Source organism: Dermacentor variabilis, chromosome 5 (genome assembly GCF_050947875.1).
Source record: "Dermacentor variabilis isolate Ectoservices chromosome 5, ASM5094787v1, whole genome shotgun sequence".
Taxonomy (NCBI): Eukaryota; Metazoa; Arthropoda; class Arachnida; order Ixodida; family Ixodidae; genus Dermacentor; species Dermacentor variabilis.
The window spans coordinates 107745461-107770677 of record NC_134572.1 but is presented as its reverse complement, the minus strand read 5'-3'; the positions used below and the strand labels follow the sequence as shown (position 1 = coordinate 107770677).

Sequence of the window (25217 nt, the reverse complement as noted above, 5' to 3'; positions counted from 1 at the left end):
AAAGAGTAGTTCCGCAGTTAGAAACTGCAACAGGACCTCTTGTTCTTGGTTACATAATAACATAAGACTGAAAAGGCGTCAATTGCGGTTAGGAACACAAACGGATTACACTAGTTATGCAGTGTCTCAAAACATCATAACATAAAAGTGCACATAATAAGCAACATAAAAAAAAAACACCGAGAAAGAGATGCAGTTTACATAAGCTCCCAGGGACCGCTGGTACGATGATAATATAGGTGATGAGTTTACAAAAAGCGTTTAAATTATTCCACATTTTCACACTAGCAAAACCAACAGTTTGCCACAGTTGCTGCGACATTTTGGAAGTAAAATATTATTTTGCTATGAGAACTATCTTTCTTTCTTTCTTTCTTTCTTTCTTTCTTTCTTTCTTTCTTTCTTTCTTTCTTTCTTTCTTTCTTTCTTTCTTTCTTTCTTTCTTTCCTTTTCTCTCTCTCTTTCTTTCTTTCCTTCTTTTTTCTTTCTTTCTTACACAAATACATTTCATTATACAAGATACGCACAATCTGTATGGTCCCATAGCCAATGGCTTGTACGGGGCCCATTTCAATATATACTTATACGAAACTGTTATAAAATAGCGCAAGTAAAGAGTTTCCAATATATTAACCAAGAATACAAAAAAGACAATACTTTGCAATAAATACAGCAATAATGAGCAATAGTAGTACACAGATTTTCAAAATGAAAACTTATTGGGTAGGTATTATTATTAGTCTTTTCGAAAAGTTAGCAAAGAGAGCAGGAAAATTGCAACACTTCGCGATAAACGTAAAAAACCGGATGAAATAATAGTTGTACATGGTTTAACAAAAAAAGAACATAAGGATCAGTTCAAGGAGCAGAGAGAATAAATTCGAAGTAATACTTATTCATTCCTCTCAGCAAGTTCGGCGAGTTCTTTATGTAATGCGGAATATCATTCCATACCTTCGCTCCAGGATACTGTAGCAGTCGTTTGCCATAGGCGTTTTTTATTGGCGGGATAGTTAAGTTACCAAAAGTTTGGTTCCTAGCGTGGAGTTGTGGGGGGCAGAGTAACGGAATAGGGAATGGCTCGATGTATCTTATAGCATTGCTAATACATGTGGCTAATCGTAATTCTTGTACGAAATCAGAAGGCAAGATTTTTAGCATAGAAAACAGGCGTTTGCTTGGTTCATAGTATCGCGAACCTAGAAACTCGTAGTGTTAAGGTCAGCAATACTATTTCTGCCAATGACATAATGTAATTGCGTGCTTTTAAGTAGGCGGGAAATAACGATGCTGTGTGCCAAGTGCACACGTCATTGAACACGTGACGGCGCAGCCACTGGGGAGGACGTGGCGCCGCGTCTTGTGTGCATAAAATGAGCAATCTGCCTCCCGCACCTCACTTGCTCTTCGGATTTCAACGATGCTGGGTCTACTGCGATGGACCCTCGGCTGCTGTCATGAGTGTATAAAATGAGCATGTCTTCAGCCAATGTATATGCAAACACACACAGTCAATCAGCAGACAGAACTTCAATGCATGTAGAAAACATCAGTCGAAAACATTTCACCAAAGGGACTCCAATGCTTTCGCATTCCCACACGTAAGCAGTCTAGCGTATTTCCCAATATTTTTTTGATCGTCATGACTTAGATTGATAATTTATTCTTTACTTATTGTCCTTCTCGCTCTTACTCAAAGGATGTAGCCGCTACCACTGTAAGGTTATTGAAGGTTTCTTTTACAGTCGTCGCAAGAGAAGAAAGAAAACTTGTCGGAAAGTTTTTGCTGGAATGATGCGTCAGCTATCACTCTTACTCGGGAAGCATATCTGTCATGGACGACTAACCTAGCCACGCCGCATGCCTAAGATTTACTATTTGGTCCATCTACCTCGCATTCGTTCCCCTTTTTTTGTGTGTTTGGCGCGAGACCATAGTTCCGCGAAAGCTTTCTTGCTTTGCGTTGCTTGAAAAAACACGCTGGAGGTTAAAGGAGAATTATATGCCACAAAAGTTTGCTGACCGTGGCGTGCAAGTTTCTTTAATATGTCTACATGGGATGGCATAAAATGTGGTAAGCTTTCAGTAGCCTCGCAGAGCTACGTGGCGCAAAACAATTGGCTTGTCAAAGCGAGATGACCTTGTCATTCGTGCTATTGATATGGCCCAAAAGCAAGACTAGTTCTCAAAGCGACGCGCTGTCAGGCCTTTCTACCACAATAGGTAGATGAAAGAAGAAAGAAGAGCTGTCTGAGGGAGTATTGCGAATTCGGGTATTGTGTTTTGTCCTGGTTTAACGAAATGGCTTCAACTCTGAGTGATGCTGGAACTGTGTTACAAAAAAGCATGCAAATGACACAGCCGCTTAAGAGAATGACGATGGCCTTTCTTGAATGTTGCATCTAGTTGGTGGTTATAAGATTAAGCACTGGTCGTCACCATGATTTCGGCAGTGTTCTTTGTTTTTATGATATCCGGAACCAGCCATGCTCATACGCTTCCAGGTGATGGCTACTTTTTTTTTGTGGCCCTTGCGGCGGACATTTGCTTCCTCAGTAATACCGAGCTCTTGGCTTTGCCACTTATTGTATAAAGTGCGTTCGAGAGGCCGTAGGCAGAGAACTCGCTGTGTATTTTGTCGAAGAAGCCATGGATTAGAGGGAGGAGAAGCTTATATTAGTTCTTAAAATACTGTTAGCGAATTCCTGACGGAACTCGCGGTGCTCTACTTAACTTGGCATTACGCGTATTTGGGTCACATGTACCGCGCACGTATCACGTGTGAACTACAATGCGCGTTTTGTGCATCACATGCGGGTATGTGTATGGCGTGCATGCGGGGCTGTATACACACGCCGCATATGTATCGCGTAATGGCAAGTTTCTCTAGTGTTTCACATGTTCTCGTAACATGGCAAACTGTTGTTTCTTACTTGAATGGCGAGCTTTCAATATCGTTGGCACCAGCTTTACCATGCGGGTTGTCTGTTTAACATGCAGAAAGATTCTTGAAAAAGAAAAAGGAAAAGGATAAAGCTCGTATATCCAGTAAGCTCCAAAATCAATATTTTAATAGGATCATAAGTGATTTTAGGATTCATGATTATATTGCGCTTAGTGTTACACTGACAAACGGGAAGGACAGGACGCGGACGGACATTGCGCTACGTACGTCCGCGTCCTGTCCTTCACGTTCGTCAGTGTAACACTAAGCGCAACATAATCATGAACGTCCAGGAACTAGCCCCGTTCATTTCTTTACTAAATGATTTTAGGGTGTTAGCGTGAGGTTTTTTTCCGAGCTTTCCTTGTAAGCAAAGAATTGTTTTAAAGTTTCTCCAAGAAACCAAAGTATGCCTTAATATGACGTACCGGGTTTCATTTTTTCAGACCACATATGACATAAGTAAGTGAGAAAATTTGCTCTAAAGGTCACTTTTGCTGACATACAAAATTATACACAAATTATACAAATTTTAAAGGGAAAATGCCTAAGTCTCACACGCGCTCACATGCATTTTTCTACGGTATATACACGTCTGAGAGCAGCCCTTTATTTCTCGCAGTTTTGAAGTGGTGCGGCCTTTACACGGGGTTATGCCATTTGTTATCTAATTATGCTGGCCACGTGCGACACAATTGATTCCCTTGTGCTAAAATAGCAGTGCTGTTAGTTTCGTATACCATATATTTGTTCGCGTAATCTCGCCACGCAGCTGGTGCCCGTGTACAGTACTCACGACTGTCACTGTCACCACTGCTGATATTTAGTTAGGCAACACGCTCTTGGATAGAGTTGTCCTCAGTGCCCTCCGTGGCGTTAGGTATGACTGTGACGTCAAAGCTTTCCGCAACGGTCTCAGGAGACTGCACATGCCACGCGCTCAGAATACAAAAGCATTTGCACAAGCTGCGACGCTCTCTTCAGTCTTCGAATTCTTTATTAGAACTATTCTTCTTTATTTTTTTTTTATTTCAGGCTGCCAATTTGTGGTTATGGCTCTTGAAAGGGTACGTCTCTTAGTCGAGTATGTATGGTGTGTAGTCATTGTGGAGGTGCAGCTTAAGCATAATGCTGTAACCTTAAAGACATTCTTAACAATTGGTGGCTGTAGTGGACTGTTAAGGCCGGCTGCCTAGAAATATATGCCTTCCCAAACTACTAAATGAAGTTGCGGGCTACTAAGTTAAATGGGCAGCTTCTATTGTCTACATCCTTGCGCTTGGGGGATCAATCTGACTTACATGGATGCGTAAGCCTTACAAAAAGCTTTAGCAAGCAGTTCTATGATTTCATTTGTGCACAAGTTGTAGATTAAACAGGACAAATTATGTTTTGGGGAGTTTGAAGTGTAGTTTGCGATATAGATATACGATGTCACAAGGCATGGCGTGGAACGAAATGTATGATCGGAGAGGCCCTGCGGTACAGGTCCGTAAGTTGTGAAGATCAAGCTCTAGCCTTGGCAAATGTCGCTTGCCACCTATGCAACTTGATATTCTTAGGAAAAAAAAAAGAAAACAAAGTCAATGCCATAATTCAAAGAAGGAAAAGGTATTCTGTGGCTATCAGTGCTTGTTGCAGTCATGTTCCTCCGTGTTGTTTGCGTCGTCAGTGTGCAACACAAATAACTAGCCTTGCTCAACACTTTACTGAAGTACAGGTGCTGCGTTTGCGTAAGGTGGTGTCCACATTTGCTCAACAACCATTGATGTCTTTAATTGACATTGGCGCTCAGTAGCAGCTATCACATGAGAACGCCATACAGAGAAAAATTAACCTTACAGCGCTTAGAACAAAGCCACTTCCGCAATCCTGTCAAACATGTGCGAAATTCCCGGTGGCTCGCGCAAATACTGCTGTATTGCACTTTAATGGGACCTCAGGTCCACACACGCTTCATGCGTTGCTGTAGTGACCCAGAGAGGAAGAGGCATAGGTATGGTAGCATATATCTGACCCAGCCATTGTTCTGGCTATACGGGACCAGAATAGTGTTTCACAGCCTGGACACATTTTTTAAGTACTCCACAAGGCTCTATATCCCACCCTAAAAAGCCTATGACAAAGACTCATGTCCATGGCAACAGTATAAGCTGACTCATGTCACTGTAATCACACAGCGTGATAAAGCGTCCTGAGGTTTGCTACTGTGCGCTTTTTCGGGGATAAAATAACACTCAGTGAAGCATTAACTCATCACTGGCACCAAAGCCTACTTAAAGAAAACACAAATGGAGCATTGCGATCACGTTTTGCTTAAAGGGTCGCTGAAACGGTTTGGACAAATGTTGTAGACGCGTAGAGTACAGCTACAGTAAACTCCAGTGCCACAATTTGAGCGAGGCGTCTCATACTAAGAGAAGTACAGATGATGGCAAGTTACCCTCCTTCCTAGCCGTGCTTTCTCTCCTCAACTCATTCGCCGAGTTAGCGAGACTAAAAGCGTCGCCTTCACTGGTTCTGCGCCATGATGTGACGTCGTGCTGTTTACTTGCGGTTGTCTTGGAGCCAGCGCGCGATGCCTTTCCAACCCCTCCGTTAGCCGCCTGGCCGTCGAACTCCCGCGAGAGCTATCCAACCAGCGTGCGTTGGGAGCGTTCTGTTTCAGGGCCGAGTGTGACCGGCATTCCAGTTACCGCAAGCGAGCTGGACGTTTCGACGGAGGGGTGGAGGCCTAAAGTAAAGCCCCTACATGCTGATACTGCTGTGATGAAGGGGCATAGAATAAACGTGAGTGGCCTGAGCGGCCTGTATGGTGTAGCAGCCTGGTGGCGCAGAGCTTAACCGGCGAAGCACATATCTACTATAGCTTTTACCAAGTGTAAGACGTTTCGAACATTTTAAAAGGTAGTGCGTTTACGATGGTGCTCCTGCCGAATATTTACGCGAGTCGCAAAGTAGAATACACTTAGTTACTGCTAAATTACCTCTGTGGTTGTCTAGTTGAGCTCTGTGTCACCAGGTGGCGGCACCATGCAGGGGGTTCCTGCCATGAGTAACTGCTTAAGAGGAAAAAACGAAATCAGGAAAGAAACAATTTATGATAACTGAAAGAGAAGCTCATTACTTTTCGAAGTGAGATCGGGATGCCTTAGAACACGCACCTATAAAGCGAGATATAAGAAGGAACAAGAAGCATGCACTTGCTGCGGTAAAGCTTGGGAAACTATGGAGCATATTTTATTAGAATGTGAAGACGTCTACCTAGCGGTGAATTTAGGCACCACTGGCCTCCTTGAACCCCTTGGGTTCAGCGGGAGCAGTGGAAAAGTAAGCATGTCCGCAATAGGCATTAGTAAGAGGCGATTGGAGGATTGGTGGACGAAAAGTAGGGAAACGACAAAAAATGGAAACGTACAAAAGCACAGTTAGCAATAGAAGATCATAAAATTTGGGTGTTGGAGCTCATAGTGTTTATTTATTTATTTTAATTGTTTAACTTAGGTAGGACATTAGGCAGTATAATAGCAAGTGCTTGGTGGCGCAAACCACCGCCCCGTTCCAAAGGGGACGCTCATAACATCCATCCATCCTTCACGTTTGCGCCTCCACTCATCCGGTAAAACGCGCAGGGCCACTCCGCTTGCGCTTGCGTTTATACGAATACCGGGCACGCTAAAGCTCTCTATTGGGGTAGTAATCCTTCGGCGGGAAGTCAGGGCCACAAACGTGTAGATGCTGGTGCCAGTCAGTTACCGACAGCCCGATGCGCTGCAGCCACACAACTCGCATGTTACTTGCAGAGGGAACCCGCCGTGGTTGCTCAGTGGCTATGGTGTTGGGCTGCTGAGCACGAGGTCGCGGGATCGAATCCCGGCCACGGCGGCCGCATTTCGATGGGGGCGAAATGCGAAAACACCCGTGTACTTAGATTTAGGTGCACGTTAAAGAACCCCAGGTGGTCAAAATTTCCGGAGTCCTCCACTACGGCGTGCCTCATAATCAGAAAGTGGTTTTGGCACGTAAAATCCCAAATATTATTACTTGCAGAGGGACACGATGTCACGGCTTGACATGATGACGATCGCTAGATTTGCAGCCCACAACATAACAAGGGTGATCCATGGTGCTCGCGAAAAGAAAGCTCGAGAAAAGCACTGACCGCGCAGCTTGCGTCCATATGGAGAACCTTGTAACACAAGTAGACGAGACCTGCTATTTGCCGGGAGTGCTTGAGTGTAGTGAGAAATTGCTGGTGTGTATCTTTCTGTTACCTTTTTCATAGAAAGAAATTAAACAACATTCCAACTATTACGAACACCATTTGTTCACCGTAAAGTTACAAAAATTATCAGGGACGCGACCTGGGTAGCCAATGGGATAGCTCGCCCTACTGCCGCCAATTGGAAGGGGCCGGCTGAAAACAGTGCAGCTGCGCCGATGCCATTGGTAGCGATGCAAATTTCAAAATCCTAAATATAAATTACGTGCTTTACGCGGAGCGCTTCAATGCTTCACCTAATGATCAGAAGGACCTAGCCTAACGACTCAGTATGTTTGTACAATATCATTAAAAGTGTTTCAAGGTCAATTTAGGAGAGTCTGAAAAGGGCGGAGTTTCTACTACTACGTGGTTGGATGCCTGCAGCCGGCCAGCCTTTTTTCCCCCGATATTCTAGAGTCGTTTTTCTATCACAGATTCATAGTCGATGCTTCTGCAGCCGCGAGGCACAAAATAGCTTGGTATACATTGTCTTATACATTTGCCGTTATTCTGGGTTACCGTAGAAACTGATATTTTTCCCCATAATATTGAGTTCACAGTGTGGAGATAGGCAGTAGCAATTATGAGCCCTCGAAGCCTGCTGCTTCTGCTAATTTATTTAGGCAGCAAACGTTTGTGAAACTATGGGACTATCCTCAGAAAGTTGTAGGCGCATATTTGTGAAAATCGACACGTTACAAGTGTTTCATAGCTATTGGATAATAAAACTATTATCACGGTATTGTTGCGCAATACAGATAGTTTCTGATAAAGAAACAAAAATGATTTTTCGGACTAAAGCACAGGCTTTTCTATCTCCTTCCAGAAATGCGAAAATCTGGAACGTACTTGACAGTGTCATCGTTCAGCGGGCTTGAGAAGCACGGCTACTTCGAGCTGAACTGGTTTGGCATACAAGAGGATTACATAGGCGAAACATTTGCCGTTCTCTCAAGATATAATCCGCCAAGGGCCCTGTCTGACATTCTCAGCTTGTGGACTATCAAAACTTCTTCCGGTAGATACGAAACTAGCGCCTTAGCACCAAACTTCGGCGTCAGCACATTGATGAGAGGAGAGTGCCTCGGCTACTGGGCACTCATAGTGCGAAACGAAAATGCCGACAAAAATGGGAAAGCGTTGGAATTTGTTAAACAGAAAGCAAGGTGGAACTTGGAAAAAGGAGAATTGAACACAACCATTCTCCACCTTACTCAGCTTATACGCTGTTTTCCGAAGCGCCTTTCGTCGTCAAAGGGACCAGCTCCCAAATGCGTCGAAGTACTGCATTCATCGTGCTTCACACCGAAGCCCCGCTGGATGCGTGAAAACTACTCCGTACTTTCCTCGCTGAGTTTAATGGACATGCTCATTCCCGGAACGCACGATGCCGGGATGTACAACCAAGGCGTCACGCTTCCACACGAAAAGCACGTGTACACTCAGGACCAGACGATAAAGCAGCAGCTGGCCTATGGAATTCGTTCCCTGGATCTGAGGGTGCAGTATTCCAGTGGCCAGTTTTATATTACCCATGATAGGGTTCGAGGATGGCCAACCGTAAGGCAGGTACTCAGGGAGGTCCGCGAGTTTGTGGAAGAGACCGGGGAGCTGGTGATTCTCGACTTTCACAGATTCACCACGGGTTTTGACGAAGGATACGACGACGTGTCGGCACGACATGCGGAGCTTCAGAAACTAATCGTGACAGAACTGAGTGGCGTGATTCGAAAGCGGTTCGATTATTTGAAAAAGTTGAACGAGATCTTTGGTGAATCCCAAAATGGAACCATGGTGCAGGGCCACGTCATAGTATTTTACCATTCGAAATACTTTAGAGGGCGTTATGAGAATTACTTGGCACCAGCCATACTGCACCGGTGGGCCAATGCGCAATGCCCCAAAAAGCTTATGAAATACTTAGACGCAAAAGCTTGCGCACACGGAAGTTGTAATCCTATTTCTATAATGGCTGAGCTCACGCCGTCATTCCCGGACCTTATCGTGGGTACGCGGCGAGCGGCGGAGTGGGCAAACCATGACGTGACGGAATTCTTCAGACACAAACAACAGACGTGCTCCGGCATCGTTGCCACAGATTTTTTTCTCGGAAATGGAATGATTGACGTAACAATCGAAGCCAACCTACTTAGAGGACGCGACGGACAATTCGTACAACAATACAAACCATACACTCAATGCGACACGGCAGATGTACATTTGAAGAAGACTTTGAAACAATAACCCTGTGTTTGTATCGCGTGTATAAAAATGTTATTTCCCCGAATGTTCACAAGTGTCATTGTTCTTTCTTTCAGGGGAAGGGGTTGAGAAAGCATGGAGCTAGCTGTCTCAATTGATAAGTTCCAGATAGCCTATGCAGCGTACGCCACATGCTTTGCGTGCTGTACCTATGATAATATCGATTAAATAGTTATGTTCCTAGAAATGTGCTCTCGGTTCATTTGGTAGTTGATGCGCCATTTTTCGTATTTCTAAATTTGTACCATCGGTCTACACTTCGATACACCTTGCCAGATATATTTAAAACCTTACGTCCAGTATTATGGAGGTCGCATACAAAGGGCAAAGAGGGACAAAACCGAATAATTTAAAAATAACGAAGAAGTGATCTCAGTAATTACAAACAAGGGCATAGCAGAGAGTGAGTATACTTTAACTAGAAGAAAGGAAACACGAGCGTACATGTATATTGACATATGTACTTATTCACGTGTGTCCACTGTCCGGTTTTCACCAGCTAACAAATGTGTAACGCAATCGCTCGGCGCACTTATCGATGGTGCTGTCCGTTGTCTGTTGTTACCACACATTGTGTAGCCTGATGTATACTCGACGCAAATTGTGTAGTGCTTTCTGGATCGCACACCGAAACCGGCCATTACGCCGGAACCTTGGATGAGTCATGTACAAAAGCCGACGCGTTTGCCCCGCTGATCAGATTTCGACGATCGCCGACTGCACTCGCCGCTATCGTTGGCTTTGAGGTTCAATGAAGAGTTCGTTTCGGGCGTGATTGACAGTTGTTGCCATATATATGTATGTATATATATATATATATATATATATATATATATATATATATATATATATATATATATATATATATATATATATATATATATATATATACGCACATTTATGATGACATGATTTCGATGCATGGTGGCAGCGCGGCGTTTTGACGCTAGTACATAAGCCTGCGCAGTAGATAACGCTTATATTGATAGACTATAGATACCTTTAAACCAGATGAATAGGCTACGAAATCGTCGTTTTAAAAGATGACCTCTACTTAAACAAAGTTTGGTGTTGTTCCCGTGCGCGATAGCGGTGAACGTGCTTTGTTACAATCTCCCCACTGGCACAGTTTCTTGCAACTCCTGCATAGTGACTGCTAGTTATCTATCGTTGTGCGGGAAAGACCAGTAGAAATCGAAGTGAATACAGAGTGTTTCTCCTGTGTATTTCCCTCTACTCTGTACAAGTTTGCGTCGTAATATATTGTTCACTAACACTTATAATGAACATACCCATCTTACTTGATCCCTCCTTATCACGCGAGCATTGTAAGACACCTGGTATAGTTCAAAGTGCGCTGTTTTTTTTTCCCGCGCAGCAGGAGTTGCCTTGCGTGCTGCATCGTGCCAACATATCGCACCCGCGTATAGTTGTACTACTGTCACACGGGCTAAAACAAGTGCACTTCACCGCTAATGTCATTCGCAGGCGGCCACGCGGGAGCGCTTAGTGGCACTTACGGCAGAGCGCGCTCGTTCGCGAGCGTGTTTGGCAAACACACTTCGACGCGGCGAAGTGTGTAGCCTCGTTATCAATGAGTAAACTAAAATAAGTAATATTGAAAGCAGAGTTAGGAGTAATTTCTCATAACATATTCTTTAAAAACTGCCAGCGTTACAGGTATTAAAATGTGCCACACTGCAAAAAAAAAAAAAAAAACATCCTACATTCGCTGTCGGCTGTTTACGGCAACGCCAGGTAATGGCCGTGCAGTTGCTTGGCGGAACGCGTAATTTGGAGTGGTATTGGTCCAGTCGGTCGTTGCGGCCGTCCGGTGTTTGTAAATGCTGTTTATAGAAGTAACAACCTACCGACTGTGGTTTCTTAGTGGCTTTGGTGTTGTGCTGCTAAGCACGAGGTTGCGGGACAAAATCGCGGCCACGGCTGCCGCATATTGATGGGGGCGACATGCAACAACACCCGTATACTTAGATTTAGGTGCATGTTAAAGAACCCCAGGTGGTCAAAATGAAACCGAAGTGCTGCACTACGGCGTGCCTTATAATCAGATCGTGGTTTTGGCACGCTAAAACCCCATAATTCAAATTAATATATCTTAAATAACGAACTGTTATTCCTCACGCTTTCTTAGTTGACAAGGCAAATATGTACTCCGCCATCTGACTCCCGATCGCCATTGCCACCAACTTGAAAGAACACTTTTCTTTCTCGTGTCTGGCAGCGCACCGCTAAAATAACACTCAGCATCTTGAAGTGCATTTGCTCAAAGCGCACTTTAGTTTGCCCGTGTGACAGGGATACTACAACAACACCTGAGGAGTCAAGCGCAACGGTAAGTCTTCCTGTTTGCTGTCAATGCTTCAAACTGCCAACCTTCTTCTATAAAAATTAGACCCACCTAGAAGTTACACCAGCACTCCTTGGTATCTATGAGTAGCGAGCATGTCTAGAACGCAACTTTAGGTATATATTTAATTTCTTTCAAACATGTTAGTTTAAAAAATATGAAGGAAACTTCAATAAAGTTGCCATTAGACTTTTATGTCGTGGCTCGAAGTCTTTGTTAGATATGCAGATAAGATCTGCGGTCTAACCAGAGGAATTATCGAGGCTTTTCAAGATACGTTATGTTAGCAGTGCGTGTGTATATTTTGCTCCTTAGACACTCCGTAGAGTTCGGTTCAAGTGTTTCGTTTGTACTTCAGAATTGCTGCCCATTTCACTCCGTTTCATACATAGCGTGCGGCGCTATGGAGACTAGCCTATGGCCTATGACTAGACTATGGAGACTTTTTGCAGTAGCTTCATATTCTCACCAATAAATGTTGTTTTTTTACCAGCAAATATATAAAATTGTCGTTTATTTGGGATCAGTAATATATGAATAAAAGAAATAGGTTTATCCTTAACATTTGAATACCTGTGTTATACAGCTCTCAGATTTTTTTTTTACTCCTTTTCTGGTTTTTCATTACCGGCCCATCGTGGCAGCCATGCGCAAGCTCGCTTGCAGGCTCGACCGAAAATGCATGCCACGATAGTTTATCAGGAAACGTGCGGAGTGGTACATTTCGATTACCGGACTTATTGCGTAGCTTCGACAGCGCGGCACATTAAATATGAAACAGAGTAAACGTGCTTTATCGCCCTTGCGCTTAGGAAACCTTCATCTGCACGCCTAGAAACAGATCTTGAGCATGTGTATAAGATCGTTTCAAATGGGTCGGGCAGCTTCGGGCGAAAAGTGGTCCAGAACCAATTGACGCCGACAGCAGCAAGGGCGCTTATGGGGGCATCGGATTGAAGGGCGGCTAGGTGAGAAGGGAAAAAAATTTCTTCAAGAAAGACTGCTGTTTTCTGAAGAACAAGACACAACTTGGATTGATTCACAGAGATCAAAGTTTCTAATTATATTTATATAGATGTGGTGAGGAAAGAAAGCAATTTTCTAACTTCATAATTAACAACGGACACCCGTTTTTCACCACCCACAAAATAAAAGCGCGGGGGGGGGGGGGGTGTTCACGCGCCATCAGTTTGCAATTCAATGCAGTTTGTGCAGTATGTAGAAAGACGTGCTCGTAAATTTAACATGCCAGTATTCGCCCCTTCACATGTGTTGCTTGCCAACGCCTGTAGGAGTTCTAGTGGCGTTGTGCTTGCCAGGTGTGTTTCACGGTGGTAAACGTGTTCAGTGAAAAAGTAGTGAGTTACTATCACGAAAACATTTTTCACTTAGCCGCCTTCGTGCGGCTGCACCGGCCAACTGGCTTGGCGTCTGACGATGAGACCGAGACCCAAAGCTTTCTTTGATCCGCAAAGAAGCAATGCTGAGTGCATGGGTGCGATTGTGACACCCGTATGGCTGGCCTTTCGCTGCACCGCTTTCCCCGCTAAAAGCTCGAAACGACCATAGCGCCGAAGTTCGGGATATTTGAACATAGTGCCATAATGGCAGGCCATCAAAATAACTTTTTTGTCCTTGACGATTAAAATTACGTCGCTTGTTCTTCAACGGATATGGCGCCACTTCATTTTTGGTTCAGCCGGGATTCTTCCCTCTTCCCACAGGTAGCGCTAAGCCCCATGTATCGCCGATGGACCGTCACGTTTTGACCGTATGGGCTTTTATGGCGGCTTCGCTACCTGGTATATTTACTTTGGCGCATGTACAAAGGGTGCAGACACGCGTTTGCTCAGGCTTACAAATTTTGTTGGTCATTGCACACAAATTTTGTTAGTGCCACTACTTTGTGCCAGTTGCCTCCAAAAGAATTCTAATATTTTACGCCGTGACTGTCATCTGACTGTTATGACTGTTACCTTAGAGTGGCCGTGAGTCAGGCTCAATGTCTATATTGGCCCTCGTATGTATATCCAAGGTGTACTGGGGTATTAGCTCTGCCTTCTGCAGGCTAGGCGAAACTGGCCCGTACGTTTGTGTACAAGCGAATCCAGAGCTTTCCGATATTGGGTCGTAGTATGACGCCATAAGCTAAGCGGAAGTGCCCTGCCACCTTTGATTTGCTTGAGAATTGTTGCAGTTCGTGTTAAGCCACTCCCTAAGCAATGTTTGCAACGCCACTGCTGAAGCTGTTCCTAGTTGCCGTGCACAAATTATTTTTCTCATCTGATCAAAACATGTTTGCTGCTGCAGTTACTGATGGTGAATGCTATTCTCGTATAGGGAAACAAAGGATTTAGCTTGCATTGATCCATGGCCGTTTTTCCATGCATGCTGGTATTTACAGAAAGCTCCCGCCTCCTTTGACGTGTCGCTTGTTACCGTGGTCCTCTGCAAACCAGTTGCTTCAAGAAAGAATACGGATTTTTGGATAATGTGATGTGGATAATGTTTGACCGCGGAACTCGGTAAAAACGAGATAATACTTGAATTTATATACTTATATAATCTAATTTCGTTGTTAATAATTACGTTTGGTCACACGTTGCACTTGCGGAACCGAAGTCTGTCAGTGTTTGAGGTACATTCAATTAATAGAAATCTGATGTTAAAAGTCGCATCAGTTTCGAGTATACTTACCAACGTATTATCCAAGACGCAAAAATGCCCTTCGAGGCAGTTTGTAAGCCCGAGTTACTCGTAAATATAAGAGTTTCAGCTCTTTCACTTTTTTTCCCAAACTAACATGTTTTAGAAACGTCTGTCGTAGCGTTCTTGGTGCTTTTGCATATTTTCTGAACCAAACCATTTGTATTGCCTTTCAGTCTAGGCTTACTCATATAGACAAGAATGTACCCATAAAATCGAACTTTTTTGACAAAACTACTATTCCTGATTTGACCCGTATTTTCACTGGTAAACCAAATGATCATTGAAATTCTTTTGATGAAAGAAATTTTATAAATTTGCGCGAACAAAGCTAGTCACCTGTTTTATAGAGAGTATATAGCTGCTTACAGGGAAAAAAAATAAGAATGGAAATATTTACAAGCAGCAAGGAAAATATGGTGGCGCCGAATGAAACAGAATGCTCTGAAAGAACCAGGCCTCTCGCAAAATTTGTTGCAGAGCTGGCGAGCTTGCACATTGAGGGATTACTCGAACCTTTGGGCTAGCGGTGTTGCGGTGTTGCTGCGGTGCATTTGTGTTCCTTGGCTGGCGTTGCCTTCGGCTTGGATTTCGTGCTCTATCGTACATTGGTGATGAACGAGTTCAGTCACGCCGACTTCGCTGGCCGACTCCCTCGCTCGGCATAGCTCACTGCAGGGAGTTGCGTAAACATAGACGGCAGCAATTGACTGCGCCGAACGAAGTCGACTGATCTGTCCAGGCTGTGTGCTGGAATCACCCCGTATAGAAGCGTGCGTAACCTTAGAAAGTAAATTGGCGCGCGAGACTAGCAAAAGGGGACGGCTGTCTGCTAGAGGGAAAAAAAAAAGAGAACGAAAATTTAAACGGCTGTGGGACAGGTTGAGTCAGTTCTTTTTGTTAGAATGTTTGCTTATTTCTTTTACGTTACGAAGAGCGTGCACGAGTAAACAGCGAAAAAGGCGAATCTGCAATGCCGCCGAAAAACTTACCGAAAGGGCAAAGCGGGAACGTGATGAAAAAAAAAATGTAGATCCAACTGAGATATACGAAGAAAAAGTGATGGTCTCAAGGAACAACAGCAGTGGCTGAAACAAGCGAAATGGTAGTGCCTTCTATTTTTTTTATCCTCTGTACGGTGGATCAAGATGATAGAGGAAACGAGATGCGCATATCCACTCGACGAAGAATATTGAGAATTGCCTGTTCTATTTCTTTGTATCCGGTAGGCAAACACATACATCACCGCCAACTGCATTGGGATGCGCATTATTGTTGGGGTTGTGACAACGTTTACATGTGGTCCTGCCTATGAACGCTACCTTGGGACCGTTGTGCACTGTGGGTGCATTGCTTCAAATATTTCGTATGCTTTTTGCTCTTAATCTCGGTTTCCCTGTTCGCGATAGCCGACTGAACGAAATGGTGCCTTGTGAATTTACGGCTTGTTTTATTGCCTGGAGAGGCCGCCTTGCTCTGTGGCCGTTACGCGAGCATATCAGTCATCGCATGTAGTGAATGGAAAAATGGACTGAGGTTGAACTTATAAGAATTGGCAAACACTGCACGCACGCTAACGTTACTCGCAGCGGAGATTTCTTGAAAGATGCGGCTGTACCTACTGCCGGGAAGCAGATGTAACGTACGAGATCAATCACAAACCTTGCAGCAGCGTTAGCAGCGGCCGCGCTTTTCAGCTAAATAGATGTAAAAGTGCGGAATTATCTATGCGCGTGGAGGTCGTCGACGCCAATCAGAGAGAGAAAATGAAGACTGCTGCAACATCGTGTCTTCGAATTAGCCATTCCGATCTTGAAAGTAGGCTCTGAAGTCTCCGGTGATGCTTTCTGACGAAAAGTATACTTGGGTGATAGTTTACACATACGCAAGACGAAGTGTAGCTCAAAGATATAGCAACAGAATAAAACTTCAAAAATAAGTATAAAATATACATTGGTGAGGAAGGTAATGAAACTGTTGCCCTATCTATGATTTTAGAAGCGGACGTTCCAAACGATGCCTTTAGAATAAGCAATGAATCTTGAAGCTTCGAGAGAGAGATGGAGAGAGAGAGGGTGTTGCGAGGAGAAAGCGTGTAGGGCTGCGCTCTTATAGAGTAGCGCTAGAGAGATCTTGCATTTGCTTTAGTGTTTTCCTTTAACCGAGTGTTCCATGCACTCCACTAATATTGAATCGTCAAATTTTTTATATATCTCGACGCCCAAGTCACATAACTTAAATCTGCTTTCGTGGAATACGGTGGCGTGAAAACAGGCAGAGATTGATTTAAAGATGAGTACTTTGACGTAAAGTACCACCTCACCGAAAAACAATTGAAAGAACGCAACGAAATGCATCGTCTACAGTAAATTAAAGAGGTGAGAGCCCATCGACGGCAGGCCCGGTTCTTCGCATACTTAGGTAATCAATTTCTATAATTTCTGCGTGAATTTTTTCAGTCATATCTGCTTTGTGACTCTTGCGTTATACCCTGACTGCAAAGAAGAGAAATTCCGGGTTTCTGAAAAAGATGGCGAAGAATGCTACTTCACGTGCCGCCATGCCTCTTTACCAACAATGCTCAGTGGCGTTCTGCTCGAAGCTTTTATTTTACCTAGTGCCACGCTTGCCTCACTTCTTAATTCACCAGATCTTCACAACGCTTCCCTTCGTTAATACAAAGGTCTGTTTACTCGAGGAATGCTGACCTTCGAATGAAGATCAGTATTCCTCAGGTCCTGTCATCGTCATTGCCCAAGTCCGGTCCTCCGTCGTTGCATCTTTGCTGTCTGTTTGTAACAGCGCCAGAAATATGCAATAATATGGAGTATTCCAGCAGGCCAACTGTGCTGCATTAGCCAAACACATAGACTTGAGTCAGCTATGTTAGCTCCGGCGCATTTGCTGAGATATTAGTCTTGCTGTCAAATCTAGTTTTACCGTACCTTCAGGGATTAAGGATATGTCACATTAAAAGTTTACTACAAGCCATGACTGGCGAGGTCTAGTACGTTTTTGACGCAAGGTTAACTGTAATTCGCTGCAATTAACGCGAAATTACATCGCAGAGAGCGAGAGCGCTCAATATCTGGGGCACGCTGCACTTAACCTGACTTCGCATTAATTTCAATTGCACAGAATGAAACTTTTTACATCATTAATCTCTGCGTCGCAGAACAGGGATATTCGCTTGAGCGCGTCAGGTGACGCTAGCGTGGTTTCAAGTCTCAAGGAACCCGCCACGGTGTCTGAGTTGTTGCAGCATTCTGCTGCCAAGCACAAGAGAGAGAGAGAGAGAGAGAGAGAGAGAGAGAGAGAGAGAGGAAGAGAGAAGTGATAAACGCAAGAAGGTAAGCCAGGCAGGGCCCGGGTGGCTACGCTGAGTGGGGAAAACAACTGAAAGATGAGAAGAACGAGAGAAGTTCACAGTGTGCACATACGTACTTGCATAAGCGTCCAGCGTTCCGTCCGTCGTAGGTGGTCATATAATTTGGTGGACCTCAGAAAGCGAAGCTACGCTTTCATGCCTTTTGCTCATCGCAGACAGATGAGGTCACTTTCCAGGATTTTTCTGTTCTGTAAAGGGCACGCGTCACCTATAGTGTCTCTAAACGGCCCGAAGAACACGCCTTTGATCTTCGTATGGTGAGAAGTCGCACAACAGGTGGAACGCAGTTCCTTTTCTGCCACAAGTGTCACAGTTATCACTGTCCGCCATTACAATTAGAAATGAGTAGGCGTTCGTAAAAGTAACATCCATTCTCACTTGACAGAGTAAAGTACCTTCACATCCAGTATGACTGGTTTGAAATCCCGGCCGCGGTGGCCGTACTTTATTAGGGGTAAAATGCGTAAGCGCTCATCTACTGAGAGTAAGGTGCACATTCAGGAGCCATAGGTGGCCAACATATTCAGGAGACCTTCCCTACGCGTCTCTTATAATCCCAGCGTGGCTTTTGGACATTAAGCACCATATATCTATCAATTATTCAATCCGTCCTCAGGGGCCCAATCACACGCTTGTTTCGTGGTGTTTCACCATCGCTCCCTGCCCGAGGCTAACAATAAGAAGCAAAGGAATGTGACGGATGTTTTAGGAATTTGTGAGCCGGCAGCAAAATACGGCATCGGTGGTGAATAATAAGCATTGTGCAAATAATTTTCACGTTGCCGCACTGGTACTTTTGTACCTTATGCCTTACTCTCAGCAAATTGTGCGACCATCTGTGACTTTAATTGCAATTTCTGTAAGACCTCACGCGTCAGTGAACTCGCCGCAGTTTCCCTCTTTCCTTCCCTCCTCTCTCTCCCTGTGATTTTTGTTTTTCCCTTTCCCATTCCCCCGGTGTAGGGTAGCCAACCGGACGTTATTCTAGTTAACCTCCCTGCCTTCTACTTTTCTCTTCCCTCCTCCTACTCTCAGTAAGCATGAAAAAAAGGAAGAGGTTGAGATGTCGTAGGCGACGCATGTACGACTTGTGAACAAAAAGTTTAGATAAAGCAATTCTAGCAATGCTCCCATTGAACGTGAACGTCAATGATTGAAAGCGATAGCGGAAGCTGAAAGCAGCAATAATTCTTTTTCAGAAAATAAAAGGGGAGGGGAGCTTGTAAATAATCAAGATCAACATGTTTAGAATTAACCCGAGAGAATGCAAAAATATTCCGTACCTCAAACGTCTTCTTAAATTTCAATTTTTATGAGTTTAATTTTGTTACGAAAGAATCCTTACCACGAGACAGATATACTTTATAGTCACCACTTATTTACAGGCAGCTCACCAGGCAAGCGTTTGTTACCGAAGCGACTGAAGGTAGCATTTAGGAGACATTGTAACGCATCAAAAGCTGAACTCGTCTCTGCTACAGTCCCACTCACTCGTTATAACGTGTGCCCAGTTTCTTCACTTTCCAAGGTTACGAGCACATAGGACGGGACTGAGAAATAGATTCACCCTCTTTTATTAGGCGCCAAACAGGAACGCAAGAAAAGAAGACGGGCGACAACGCCGTTGTCCGTCCACCCCGATAAATCTGTAAAAAACTACCCAAATATTATTTCTTCGGAGGAAAAGATATTTCCTTATAGATACTTTAAAGTTACTGTAAAGTTATAAGATCATTTTTAAAAAAATGTCGAGTATTCGGTTGCAGCATTTGTGAACTAGAAGGAGTACAACAGGGGCAATAAGCCAGGAGTGATCAGCGTCTCAAAGAAAAGATACGTTACTAAGAATGAAAGTCACAAAGAGAAAGAGAGACAGCGAGAGAGAGGGTTAACCAGTTGAAGTGTCCGGTTGGCTACCCAGCACAGGGGGACGGCGTCAGGGCAGAAGAGATAAGAAAACAATAGAAGATGAAAATACAGAACTCACCAGTTCGCACACCCGATAGTTTTTCGATCAGTTCCGTTTTCTTTAAAGAGAACAAACTAGCACTTTTCAAGCAGTTAGGGCGGACGTCGACAGGGGCCAGGGTCCAAAAATTCTGGTCTTCGTAAGGGGACGGTTGGCAATCTTGTCGCGCGGGGTGCTGAGGACCATTCTTTGCGCATTGAAACGACGAATGTGCGCACATTCGTCGTCGAAGATAGCGCACAGAATGTGCGCTATCTTCTCTTTGTACCCGCAAGCGTTACATTCTGACTTCGGCCATTTGTATGAGGTCCGGAACACGCATTAATAAAATCTACTATATGTTGCTTAGGGTGCTCACGCGCTATGGTGATTGTGGCTGCTGTCGATGCCCTCTTAGGGAGGTCGAGGCACGTCCGTAGAACTTGGGCTTGCATGCTGTGGCGCAGTGCAGGGTAGTATTGAAGGTACATGTACCTTAGATACGGTTTGAGTATCTTGTGTCCGTACCATGATACTTCTGCCAAGATGTGTGTCAGTATCTGTATTTCCGATACATGAAAAAATGTATCGTGTATCTTAAGATGTAAAATACTGCTACTGCAACATCGCGCAACTGTAACAGTTGGTTGAACTCCGCTTCTAAAGCTGATATCGCTGCCGCTAATCCACCCGAATAAAACTAATGGCAGAGATATTGTTTTTATATTTCTGCCAGAGACCTCCAGCGAGGGCAGGCGATGAGGCCTGTGCGTCCCTATTGGTGGAGCAGAGTCACGTGGTGGCGCTCGGGCCGTCTCGGAAAAAACAAGTGCGCAAACGTTTGCGCGCAGCCGATATTTTTTTTAGTTGCATCGGTGCCATGACACTTGCTCGTAGCTATCATACTGTGCTGCGTACGCCATCGCGTGCGGCATGTTTCGCGCAAATTCTGATGCCGCTGTAGTGCCGTGATCTAAGTTTCTCTTGCGTGGTGCTTTGTTACGAAGTCTGAAGAATGTAAGAATGGGGTTGGCTTGCGTCTAGTGGCTTTCACACACTGCTTCGGAATGAAAATATTATGCTTTGAGCAACAAAGACGGAAATCTTGAGATAGTAACAGACATTTAATTCAAATGAAATAAGGCTGTTTGGAGTTAAGAAATTTTCAATCGAACATGTGTGTGCATTTGCCTTTGCTGATACATTATATCAATCTATCATAAGAAATTTGCGAATGCATCAAAGTATCTTGTGATACAAATGTAAAGTACAGGGGTGCTATAACCTAAAACTATTCCAAACTCTTCTATTCCAATTCTGCAATGAGGCCTCCGCGATTGGTCAAAAACTTTTTCGGACCACCACCTCCACTTCACCCGACTGTCACGCGACGTTACAAAAACCGCAATAGCTCCCCATCTTATATGACGTGTACACGCTGATTATGCATGATTTGACCATGCAAAAGAAAAACAGTTATTTCTGATTCGACACCTTTTGGCCATTAGCCTTCGGATATTGGTCAAAAGTTTCGGGCTGCACCCACTTCACCTGCCTGTCACCCGACGTCACAAAACCGCAAAAACTCACCGCGTCAAATTGACGTGTACGCAGTGAAGATGCATTATTATGCCGAACAAAACTGAATTTCTTTCTGAATAGCCGCTGGCTGCCTGCTCCGAAAGGAATAAAAGATGGCTGCCGCCGATCACTCAGGCGCTTGCTACTCACACCTGCTGGGGAGCATGGGTTTATTGGCGTATAATAAAGCTACTTGTGGGGCCGTGTAACGTTTTTGGGCAATTTCGGCACGTTTACGACCTCATTCTGCCAACTCTCATTGCTGAGGATCCGTTTTAGCGTCATTCTTAAGCTTTTGTTGCATGCCACCGCGATTTTCGACCAGCCACTGCAAGCTAAGTAAGGGAAAGCAGACCAATCGAAGACGCCGGCACCACATTTTTCATCCGGTTATCGATTTTCAGTGCAGTGGCTCGGCCCTATTAAATCCCTGTGCACTTGAGCGTGCTGCTCGCCTCTTGTCAGCCAATTAGATAAGACAAGCCACTCAGTGTAGGCAATGTTATTCGTTTTTAGAGCAAACAAAAGTGAACCTTTATGAACAAGGAGAGCGTTTCAATGGTCTGTACAGACAACCCTGTGGGTGACTGCCCGATGCTTGCGTCAGCGGTTACGCAAATTTGACGTCAGGAGATTCGAATAAAAACGTATTGGAATAGCTTTACGTTATGGGGCCCCGGTGTCGGATACAATAGTTGCGATAGTATCTTGTATATGGATATAAAACACTTGTTGTCCAAATATCTTTATCCTATCATGATACAGTTGCAAAGTATCTTTGCCCAGCCCTGTTCTGGAATGTGCGAAGGTTTATTTTACTGGTGCTACCCGGCACGGGCAGGCTATATCTTAGGAAACCCATGAATAATGCATGGCATAGCTGTAGCATCTGTTGCACAGATGCGCCCCAAGGCTTTCCGTCGACAAATTTGAGTACATAGGCTATTGTAGTTGAATACATAGGCTATATAGATGTATTTTATTCGCCACAGCCGTTGTTTTTCGTGAAAATGCGACTAATCCGTACTTTTCTGAGGACACGTCAGGCTGGACGCCCTGATCAAGATATCTGCACAGATGGATATCTGGACTGTCTTTGGCAATGATCCAACAAGGCTTAATAGTGCTACGTTGCAGAGCGCGGCACGCATGTAAGTCGGCGCATGTTTTGAAGAAAAAATTGTTTATGCTATCAACATAAAACAGAAACTCTGTCGTGGACGGGCTCTGAAGTTCTGCAGACAGTGTCTGCTGTATCTCACAGTGAGTTACCCTGAAGTCAAAGTTTGATGGCTCGAAAAAGGTGCCTGGAAAGGGGCTCTAAAGCATTAGGGTAGCCATAACAGCAGACATGCACGTGGGTATTTGATTTTACTCACCAAGGAACATCGAGTCGAGTAGTTCATATTCACTTTTACATTGATACCTTTGTTACGCCAACGCTTTGAAGGCTGGATACTTATGAGCTGCCTCTGTTTTTACAGAAAGACACCTGGGGCAAAATAAAAGAAGTTGTGAGATACTCTATAAGTTTCGTTTTCTCTATCACGTCTAATCGGCAGGATACACTACACCCCATCAGCTGTCCCTGCCGCTGCTAGGCGCTCATTCGTGAGACACCTCTTAAATTGCATTAAGTGTTGCTCGTGTGCTCATCTAACGTGACTATGCTGGTCAATGATATCTGGAGAAAAACGGCACCGAGTATCCGTCTCACAGTTGCTGCTTGCCCACGAAAAAAAAAGATCTGAAGAAGTCTTGCAGAAGCCCGCTTGCAGCTTGCTGATTATTAGGCTCTTGTGACGCCTCCTCATTATGATTGCTTCAGGACGGGTAACTGAAGAATGTCGCAACAGTGCATCATCCTAGGAGCTGACAAATTGTTTTCTGCTCTCCCAATAAAGATAAAAAAAATGACGATAAAGTACAATAATAAAAAATACTCAGCCTCACATTATATCGGCGATGTAACACAAGTAATTGGCTCCTATTTTGTACTAGGTGAATAAAGGAGTTACATAAATGCACAAATCACGCACGATGCAATTGAAAGCAGATGGCATCCAGCGTTGGAGGGCAATAAAAAATAAAGATGGTCGAAAATAAAACAACCAAAGCCCTATGAGGCGCCAGGCCCTGTATGCTGTCGAGAAAAAGAAACCACTTCTATTTGTGATTTCTCCATGGTCCTCTGTTTTTTTTTTTAATTTCTACTTTTCTTGATTTTTACCGCTTGCTGCGAGATGTCAGCCCACCTAAAGCATTGCTCAAGCCACGTCCTCTCATATCCGCTTTCTCATTCCCTCCGTTTCTGACAGCGCTTTCATTGTCACAGTTTTTCGGACTCCTTTCCTTTTCAGCTCAAAATAAGAGAAACGTAAATACACCTACGAATGCGTGAAATACATTACAATGCACAGCGAACGAGCAGTTCGTATGGGCTTTTTGGGGTGGAGGGATCAACGTCAATAAAGCAGCTGTCAAAAATGTGCTGTAAATAGTAGCAATGGCGCAAAGAAGTACAATAGGGAATATTCGGAAGCTAATAAGTCTAACGAGAACCGAATGTACAGCGTGGAAAACAATGTGTGTGTGGTAGGCGTCTGTGTAGATGCAGAGGGCAAAAAAAAAAAAAAATGACAGGAAACGAGGGGTCAAGGAAGCTGCTGCGGGAGAGGAGTTTGTATGTGGTCGGGCACTATCCGAAGCACTTTCGATTTCCTGGTCTCTCGCAGGCATCGCCAGTGTGCTGCCTGTGGGGAGCCGTTATTGGCATCGTGGTGGAAAAATGCTTCCAGCAGCTGGTTCCTCTACTTAACTCTTCTTTCTCAGCGCTTTGTTTTCTCGCGGGTGAGTTGCAGGCACATGGGCGGGCATCTAGCTCGGTCCTCGACCCATATGCGGTCACGTTCTTTAGAAGAACGCCTCTGCCCTGCTCGCCCAGAGTAGAGCCGAGTCGTTGGGAATGCCCCCCGGGGAATCCGGGTCTCGTTTCTTCTGAGCAGGGCAGTTATAATTTGTGCGGGGGCAGGGGGAGCAAGAATAAAGAAAAAGCATTTTAATTACGCCAATAATTTTGTGTGCGACGAGAGGGTAAATTTTTCGGCGCACAGTTTGTACTGTACGTACCCCCCGTGCCCTGAATATACCACGAGGGGAATGCGCTATTAGGAGACAGCGCTCATTGCAACTGACAGCTCAAAAGGCATCGTGAGTGTGCGTGGCGCAGAACGTCTGACCCGAACAACTTTGCCTGGCTTGTGTGATAGAAAACTACGGATGAATTCTAGTTTCCTTGGCTTCTCTCCATGGTAGTTTTTTACGTGTTCTTCTGTGCAGCACTGCTGCTATACATAATGTTCCTCACATTCTTTCCCTGTCATCCCTGGTGTGCAAACAGTAAAGAGTTTGAGTACTGTCTTATGCAGTTTTGTTTGCGTGGTAAGCTTGGAATATTCGGGGGTATTTCAAGTAATTACGGCGTAAGTGCGAAAACAATAATGTCATGAGATCCAAAGTAGGTGCCTGCTGGTTTCTAAAATATTTGCCATAGTTGTTATTCTCGCCGCCTACCTCAGCAGCTGAATGTGTATCGGAAATATGAGTAAGAATAACTATTTAGGACATAATGTAGCAATATCTAATGAGCGTATTCTTTCATTACAGTACTAAGCTATAATACAAAATAATAATTTATGTCGGCATATGTACGTCATCTAACAAGTCAGTCGAAATCAATTGCATCCTGATCTGTAG

General features: G+C 44.3%; 1 protein-coding gene and 1 long non-coding RNA gene across 2 annotated transcripts in view; both read left to right on the top strand.

The window, feature by feature from the left end:
- The first annotated feature begins 2344 nt into the window (after positions 1-2344).
- Positions 2345-9495, top strand: LOC142583017 (uncharacterized). Its single transcript, XM_075693245.1, has 2 exons — positions 2345-2504; positions 8035-9495. Exons 1-2 carry the CDS (start codon positions 2441-2443, stop codon positions 9450-9452), a joined length of 1482 nt encoding a protein of 493 aa, XP_075549360.1. The 5' UTR covers positions 2345-2440; the 3' UTR covers positions 9453-9495.
- Positions 9496-24191: 14696 nt separating this feature from the next.
- The window catches only part of LOC142581942 (uncharacterized), a 105682-nt gene continuing 104656 nt past the window's right edge, over positions 24192-25217 (top strand). The window contains exon 1 of the long non-coding RNA XR_012828328.1: positions 24192-24311. This is a non-coding gene — a long non-coding RNA (uncharacterized LOC142581942). The remainder of the gene's footprint in view (positions 24312-25217) is intronic.

Coding starts and splice junctions, on each gene's coding strand:
- LOC142583017 (XM_075693245.1), top strand. CDS start 2,441: ATGATTTCGGCAGTGTTCTTTGTTTTTATGATATCCGGAACCAGCCAT. Junction 2,505..8,034: donor CCATGCTCATACGCTTCCAG/GTGATGGCTACT, acceptor ATCTCCTTCCAG/AAATGCGAAAATCTGGAACG.